At 39.9% G+C, this 9118-nt stretch overlaps 1 protein-coding gene across 1 annotated transcript; it reads right to left on the reverse strand.

The window, feature by feature from the left end:
* Positions 1-1433: 1433 nt before the first annotated feature.
* On the reverse strand, positions 1434-6450 carry LOC143613546 (uncharacterized). The gene is made up of 14 exons (XM_077087221.1): positions 6210-6450; positions 5696-5797; positions 5540-5606; positions 5251-5435; positions 4902-5162; positions 4288-4371; positions 3989-4191; positions 3865-3913; positions 3354-3755; positions 2335-2415; positions 2162-2236; positions 1978-2063; positions 1746-1896; positions 1434-1630 (listed from the first exon to the last, which is right to left on the reverse strand). The coding sequence occupies exons 1-14, from the start codon at positions 6276-6278 to the stop codon at positions 1442-1444; spliced, it is 2004 nt and encodes a 667-aa protein (XP_076943336.1). The 5' UTR covers positions 6279-6450; the 3' UTR covers positions 1434-1441.
* Between the last annotated feature and the right edge of the window lie 2668 nt (positions 6451-9118).

Consider the following 9118-nt stretch of genomic DNA (forward strand, 5'->3'; position numbering starts at 1 on the left):
GAAAATAAAAGTCCAATGTTTTCAAACATCATATTACCAATGAAGTTTAAATTAAAAAAATACTTTCTTGAATTGCCACCGGTTTTTACTTGCGCCGCCGCTTTAAACCCAATGTTAAATGTTACGGGGGTTGAATGTGTGATAGACGAAATTTTTTCAGCCTTAGATATGCATGAAATTGACCCAAACTTTTCAACAGAGGCAAAAAATTATTTTAACTTGAATTTTAAATTTATGTATGACTTTTATTTAAATAAATATGGGTCAAACATACACATGCCTATGCCGGGGGGTCTTCATCAAGTTCAAGTGCTACTAGAGTACGAGATCCCATGATTAGCCTTATGAACACCGTTCGTAACGTAACGGCTAAAAAACAAAGGGGTAACACCCCTTCAAGCGAACTAGGAAGGTATAGTGCAAATGATTACTCTACCGGTTTATCCGAAGAGGAATATGACACTTTTGATGTTTTGGCTTGGTGGAAGGTAAAGGAAACCGAGTTTCCGATTCTTGCCACCTTGGCCCGTGATTTACTAACCGTCCAAGCTTCTACGGTAGCTTCGGAATCCGCTTTTTCTCTTAGTGGCAGAGTAATATCGGTGAGAAGAACAAGACTAAATTCGGAGTCGGTGGAGATGTGCATTTGCTTAAAGGATCACTTGGACTCAATCGATCGTATTCAACACGTAACCACTCTCGAAGATGAAACACCACTTGATGTTCGAGTGCACGACGAACAAGAAGGCATTTCTACAAGTAATTCCGAGGAAGAAGTCGCCGCTCAATAATTACGACGAACAAGAAGGCTTTTCTAGAAATAATATGTCACAACTTTATATTTATAAGTTTAATGTTTTGTTAGTTTGTTTTTGAAGATTTTAAAACATGTAACCTTTTTTTTTGAACTTCTTAAAGTAAATAAAATGAATTTTATGTTAATTGTTTTGTTTATTTTTCATGCTATACAAATACGAATCGTAGTTTAGAATCCAAATCGCAAACGAAAAACGAAAAAAAAAAAAAAAAAAATTTTACACTGTAACCGGTTGGAACCGGTTACAGTGTAGGAACCGGTTTAGGAACCGGTTAGATAGGTTAGGGGTCCGAGGGTGGGAGAACCGGTTCGGTTCCCTAACCGGTTCGAGCCTGGAACCGGTTTAAAAGGGGGTTTTGAATATAGGAACCGGTTAAGAACCGGTTCCGGTTCCTAGTCCCAAACCGTTTTGAACATCTCTAATACTACATATCCCAAAATTGAAGGAAAAAACATAAAAATAATAAAGCTTCAAAGACAAATATAGATAACATTAAACACATTTATATAAAACTGCAAAACATGTTTTTGAGTCGACCCGACCCAACCAACTCGTACAAAAAGTAAAATACTATCTTGACCCAAAAACCATTTTGACACTTCGTTCCAAAAAGCTTGAACACATCAACCATCAAGACTTTTAATCTTCTTTGCATAATCGATTATGCTCGTGTAAATCTCTGGATGTTTAATATTTAATAGTTTCTGCAGTTGATTATAACGCTCAGGTGACGTACACCCCTCAGATTTAACAGCAAATATAATTTCATTAACATCCTCTTCAAGCTGAAGGGAGAAAAGTTTGCCAAACACCTGAAACCAAACATGGTCCATGTTAAGAACGGGTAAAGTCGGTCGTTTGACCCTAAACACTATTTGTGCAAGATTTCTTTGTGGACAAGTGTGTTATAAATTATAATATCATTACCCCTTTCATTCTTGATATAACCGCTTCTTTTATAGCTGCCGATCGCGATACCAAATTAATAACAAAAAGACCTTCATCCGATAATGAATCTTTAACTGTTTTGAGAAAAGACTCTTCAACGAAGTCTGGAGCGGGGCATGCCATTCCTGAGCTGCAACAGGGAAGAATAACTTCAAAACACGCTTATATTAATAATAAAAAAAAATTCATAATTGTGAAAGTATTTAATAACCTCGAGTCTGCTGAGTCAGCGTCTACTATGAGTATGTCCACTCGGTCAATGTCTCCAACAAACTTGATTCCATCAGTGACATGTACCTGATATGTTTGAAGTTGTTAACAAGTAAATTAAAGTTGATTGCTGTTTATTTATTAGATGTAAATAATTTAAGGTTGATTGGCGGATTACGGGTTACCTTTAAACGCTCATCTTCTGTGAAACCAAAATGGTCTCTAGCGATTTGCACGACAACTGGATCCAGCTCTGCAGCCTGAAGTATTGGAAATACTTGAGATGGGTGATTTTAAGCTGTGTGTTTCCTTTTTTGTGGCAGTCAGGTTAGTTGAAAAGTTGGAAACTTAAAATTACCTCAACTAGTAGAAAAGGTATCGATCTATGGAGAAACATAGGAAGTAGCCCAGCACCTAAACCAATTACAACCGCCCTAACCTGGAAAGCAGATAAATTTTATTTATACTATTCGACAATATCATCACAAAAATAGTCTATAAAGTTGAATAAAGCAACTTAGGAGTTTGTATACGTTAAATGTAACTGTAGACAGTCAAGTGAAATCCAATCCACGAAATAATTGGGTGACTTCCAACACTGTTGACTCATTTGACCCGCTCAAAGGTATGTATTTGGCCCATGTTGACCCATTTACAAATCAGAGGGTAAAATTTGCCCTCTAGGCTATAGTAAACAACTTCCGATTGTTTTGCTTCAATTTTACAGTACGACCAAGAAAAAATGAGTAGAGGTGTGCATGAAACCATAATAGCTGACATAACCAAATTGAACCCAAACCAAAAGCCGGGTTGGCTTTATGTTTTTCAAAAACCAAATTTTCGGTTCGGTTTCGCATGTATTGAAAACCGAACCCGTAAACACACACAAAAAAATCAACTGCTCTTATTGAATTTAGTGATTATGATTTTTATACTTAATTGTTAAGTAAATTATAAATTTTAATAAATGTCGTAACCCAAAAATTTTAGGCTCAAATGTTTAATTATCAATTAGTCATTAATTAGCAAGAAATTTTTTGCCCAAAGATCCAGCCCAAATTCATTATTTTGGGCCATTTATTTAGGTATGAAAATTTCAAACCCAGATAGCAAAACTGAAACAAATGAAACCATCCCATTGTGAAAACCGAAAAATGAACGGTTTTCAAAAACCCAAAAACCAAACTTTTGGTTTTTGGTTCGGTTTGAGCCCAAAACCAACAACCAACCCATACACACTAAGAGCATGAAGAACCTATATAAGTAGCTAGCAACAATATTCATCAACAAAAATAAAAGATAAAGAAATGTACACGCATAGAAAGTAACATAAAATGGAAAATTTTATCAATAACAGTAAATGCAAAAAATTCTTACTGTCTTTCCAGATGACACCATATTTTCCAGGTATGAAGAGATCAGCATAAATCCAGATATTGTGCCAGAATGATAAGAACTTGCTATATAAGCATGATCAACACTAAGATCATTGCCTGCACCTACTTTCGACAACTGAGACTCGTTTCTTTTATTGCTTCCTTTTTTCTTTGATTTTGATGAAGCATTAGATTTCTTATTTCCATTTTCAGTTGCTCCAACTTTGTTTTGAGATCCTTCACTTGTTAGTAAACCTTCAGACTGCACCAGACCTTCGGATCTCTCAAAAGTTAGCCGGCGAAATACAAGGTCCTTGGAGAGTGATAGTTGACCAAGTAGACCTTCAACTTTTTCATACACCACATCATCAACAATTATTTGACCAGTCAACTCAGATGTGACCTATTCAAAAACCAAGCTTTATGACTCATAGCACAGGAAAAAAAAAATTCATCTTGAAGCAGATTAACGCTCTATAAATTAAAATAAACTATTTACAAATGATCCAAACCTCGTGAACAACTTTCCTCTCCTTGATCCCATCACTTGCTGCCATAAATCTATTCAAGATTTCATCATTATAGGATATTTTATAGGAAAAGGTAAAAGAAATATATGGTACCAAAACAACGTACGGAATTTGAGCTGCTTCCAAAATTTTAGCAGGTACTAGTTGCTTCACAAGAGGAGATAGATCCTTCTGAAAAAAGAGGAAAAAAAAACAGTTCACTAAGTTAATGGTCATAAATATTGGATAGACATATGATATAATAATAAAATAAAATTTTGCCTGTATATCCTCACTGCTGGTGCCAGCATGGCTGCCATCTAAGAAAATCTAAAATTAAAAGATAATGGTTAATTTTGATGCTATATATTAAAAGGGTAGTTTTATAAATAAAAGCAATTGTGATTGCAGTTTCCAAATCGATACCATTATCAGCCGAGCTGACTTTGAACTCTCAACAATCATCCATTGTCCTTCTTCTGAAGAGAAGAGCCATTCATGAGCCCGAGTCTGAAATCTATGATATAGTTACACATTTGATAATAAAATCTACCCAACTGATAGCTGACTTTTATAATATATAAACACACAAAACTACATATATATAGGGAGAGCCGAGGTTCATCACAAAACTCTAAAGTATTCGAGAACAAAGTTAGCTTACCTAAATCGTTTAATTTTATAAAAAATGGTTCATATTTTTTAAAACTTTTACTTATTACGGAAAAAATGTCTATGCTATGTAAATAAAGGAATTTGTTCATCTGTTTTTTAACGTTTACCTACATATGTAGGTTATGTGTAGGAAATATAAGCTACACATGATTTGCACATGCTGAGGTTCTATAAATAAATGAACTTTGTTTATATTTTCTATAGAATATAGAAAAGGTAAAAAAAAAAGCATTGCAGTGCAAAAAACAGTGTTCTGCCTAGAACCTTCCCTTATATGTAATTGTGTATATACACATATATACATACAATATGTGTATGTTTTCCTTGAGATGTACAAAGGGTAAGCAAGTCAATGAAAGACTAACCTTGGGTACAAGAAAAACTCCACAATAATATGCAAATTCATCTGAGTTTTGTTTAGCATCAAGAAGTACAGTTTTGTAGCAGAACCGCGACTGCCCGGGCCCACCTAAAGTGAGTTGTACACGAAGACCCGGTTTAAGCTCTGATAGATCCCCTTTGACTCCTATTGTTAGGTCTTCAAGTGAGTACAGTATATCGTCCCCATTAGACCAATTTGTTCTGATTTTGTTCTCGGTTTCAAGTGCTTCAATAAGCCCACGAGCCTATATGTATACAGAATAATATTACATTATTACATGCAAAACAGTTCCAATAATATCAAGACCAATAAAATCTAATGAATGCTTGTACCTGATCAGTGCTACCAAGTATATCATGATGAAAAGAAGTTGATACTGTTTGCAGCGTTGTGGGACTTGTTTTCTCAGCAACCACCAAAAAGGTTCTTAAACTTGATTTAGAATTTTTTGATGGTTTTTGAGGCAGTACATGAATATTGATTTTCCATCCGTAACGAAACTTGGGGAAAAACATGCCTGAAAAGAGACATAAAAGAATGTACGATTGTGAATCGATGAAAGTTTGTGAATCATAATACTATAATACCAAACACGAAAAGCGAATCAAAGTGATTTGATACCTAAAACATGAGATTCTCCAAGGGTAAGACAAATGAACTTGCCACCTGCTTTCAGAACTCTCTTCACCTGCCAATACGCATCACCAATATTCATTCAAATATAATCGAAAAATAAAGTTTGTTTACAAAATGCAATCATAATTGAGTTGAAGAGACCTCTGATACATATTGAGTTCCTAGTGTCGGGCCAAGCTCAGGCTCCATTAAAGCATCTAGTCCTCCTTTGTCAAGGACAATATCAAATGATTTATCTGCAAACTGGAAAGTAACAGCAGTCAGAGAAAAAAAGGGTTGATACAAGTAAAACAGATACAACATTCTTTAAAAATATTAAAACCAGTAATTTTAGTTTGGCCCAAGATATAACATCAATAATAAGACGCAAACCACTCATGAGCTGCTCGAGATTGAATTAATAAGAAGCTCTGAACAAGACGAACAGATTCGAGCCCAAGGCTCAAATATAAACTCGTTTCGCTATTGAGCCCAAACTTGAAACTTGTATAGAAAGATTGTTAAATATTTCCCCAAAATAAATAATAGGATATATAAATTAATCAATAAACAATAAACGAGCCTGAGCTCCGAGTCTTGTTGTATCATAAGACGTTAAGTTTTCCCTCAAAACAGGGGGAGTAGCTTCCTGCACACCAGGTGTTTGTGTGAATACCTGCATAGCGGTGATATCCATAAGCCTCCACCTCATAGCCGGCCTGGCACGCACATTCCGCTTCAGCATATCCGCAATGACCACTTTGGAGAAATCAATATTGGTGATACAAGGGAAGCCGGCGTCGTACAACTCTTCCGACAGCCGAGAGTTGCCGCAACCGGGCACCAGAATCTGAATATCTGATGATTTTTCAATTTGAGTGAGAAGCAGGTCCCTAAGCTGAGGCCAGTCGGCGTACCACTCGAAGGAGTCATCGGTGCCTCTGATGCTGAAGAACTTGTCCCAGTTTTCTTTGCTTGTGAAGTCATCCAGTGTGCTCAGAAGCTCTGATGATTGCTGTTGTTTCGACATTGTGTGTGTGTGTTGACCGACCTTAGGGTTTTATGCCGTCACTTGCTGACTCTTGTTTATTTGTCAATCTCCTGCACTTCACTATGGAGCCACTAGTCATCTAATGAATGTGTCCACTTTCTCCATAACGCCCCGTTACGGGGTTTAAAGTTACCAACTGAAGAGGTAGGTCCCAGCAGAGCCCAGTTGGACCCGCAAAACTTACCTTGAACAGGGACGTCTGCGCAGAAACCAACTGGATCCGCATGACCAACCATGCTCAGAGACGTGACGTCCTTACGCGCAGTACGCAAGCTGGTCCCGCAGGAAATGCCTCCCGATGGTGAAGGACTCCGCCTGTCCCCGCAGCCTCGGATACAAGCCATCAGGGAAGGCCACCCGCGCAGCAAGGCTACACGCACAAGGCACTTAGCTCTCAATCACTCAGTGTCACCTGAAGGAATGAGCGAAGCCGGGAGCTATCCCGCACAAGGGCGGGAGGGGGAATACTCTCGCCCAAATAAGCCAGTCCGTACGATACAGGAAGATCTTCTGTACTGTACCTGACGAGGTATGGGAAAAAGATCTGACTAAAGATACGACAGCTTACTGACACAGTATGGCGAGCAGCATGCTCCTATACTGTGTCACTATTAGCCGCTGCCTACTCACCAACTACTGCCATACCACGTGCGTAGCCGGCAGTTGGTGGAAAAGGAATAGTACACAGCAGGCCTGGTCACTATCAGCCGCTGCCTACCCACCAACTACCAGCAGGGCACGTGCGTAGGCCACTGTTGGTGGAACAGGAACACTGTTGCAGCCGGCCACACCTCCTTGGAAACCTACCTTCGGCTATAAATACCCCAAATGGTATGACCATCATATCTTATCTTGTATCATCATATTATACCTGATATCTGCTCTAGCAATCTCTTAATATACACTTATATTTAAAGAGCAATCTAGTCTGATTCTCACGCCGGAGGGTGGTCACAAGGAGGAACCCCCGCCCTTCTCAGTGACAAGCTCACGGTGTCTGTTTTGCAGGTTATCAGAAGAACCATCTTCTCAGGGTCTAACCCCTCGTGGGAAACATCTATCTAACCCCCAGGTTACCAGTAATCTGCCCGGGGTTCGGTTAGTGTTTCTTCATTGGCGCCATCCGTGGGACAAAGCTAGAACTACATTTTTCTCCAGTTTTTTCAAACTTCTACAAAGATGGTTAGAGAAATTCCGGTAACCACAACCCCAGCTACTGGGGGGAATACCGGCAACACAGTTTTTACAAACACTACCCCGGTTACCCAAGCCGGGGCAAGTGAAGTAAATTTTACGAACACTACCCCAGTTACTCAAGCTGGGGCAAGTGCAGTAAATGATCGCCTACTGGGATCCACCGATACCCAGTTTGAGAAACGAAGACTCCCCCGCCAAACTCTCGATGAAGTTAAGGCATGGGCGGAGGCACGATAAAAGGAATTCCAGGCTGAGTTGGACGAACGCTTGCGTTCCGTACAACAGGCCGACGAATTCGAATACTTGGAGGATGACTCGGAGGACTCCGACTCCGACGCGAACCCTCGCCATAGGGCAAAAGGGAAGCGTAAGGAAACGGAATCCCAACCGAAAAGGCATTTTGGACAAGCCTTCAAACCAAAAAGCACAGGTGGAAGTTCGCGAGACTTCTCCAAAACGTTCAGACCAAACGTTGCAAGTGCGGGAACGTCCAAATTTGCAAGGGACATTGCGGAAGCAATCGCCCCAAAAAGTGCCAAACAAATGTCAAGCATAGGCACATATGACGGTATATCTGACCCCGATGATCATTTGAACAGATTCATAGCGGGGGCAACCGTCAGTAGTTGGACGGAACCTACATGGTGTTACATGTTCCAAATGACACTGGTCGGGGCTGCTAGAGCATGGTTCGACCGTCTACCAGTCAACCACATCTACGACTGGGCTGACTTCCAACAGAAGTTTAGCCAACACTTCAGTCAGCAAAGAAAGTATACCGAGGAGCAATGGACAATCCTCAAGTGCACTCGAGAAAAAGATGAATCTTTGCTGGACTTCATCACTCGCTTCAACTCGAAGAAGCTAAGTCTGGGTAACATTAGCGAAGATCTTGTTCGCGCTGCCTTTATTCAGGGCGCGAACGACCCAGAGCTCATCCGCACCTTAACGGGTAAAGATGGCATGCCATCCACATGGGATGCCATCATGACAGCAGCTAAACGCTTTGCGGAAACGGAGAAGCAACTGGGTAGAGATCTCCCACAGAGCACAAACCTCTACACCCAGAAAACAAGAGAAGACAACGTCCTCACCGCCCGATTAAACAAAAAGCGGAAGCTAGGCATTTGGCAGTCAAGGGTAAACTTTGACACCTCATCCGGCATGCAGCATCGGTTAGGCGAAAGGGATAACGTACAGTCAAATAAGAACTCCAGATGGACGCCGCTCACTAAAAGCGTCACCGAGATATTCGCCACCGAGGAGCTCCCATGGCCAAAGCCTCAAATAATCCGACATCGCCACAATGCTGATCGGAGCAAATACTGTGAATTTCA

This window comes from Bidens hawaiensis, unplaced genomic scaffold (assembly GCF_021521415.1).
Source record: "Bidens hawaiensis isolate Kalapana, Puna unplaced genomic scaffold, B.hawaiensis_p1.1 tig00037712_1, whole genome shotgun sequence".
Classification (NCBI taxonomy): domain Eukaryota; kingdom Viridiplantae; phylum Streptophyta; class Magnoliopsida; order Asterales; family Asteraceae; genus Bidens; species Bidens hawaiensis.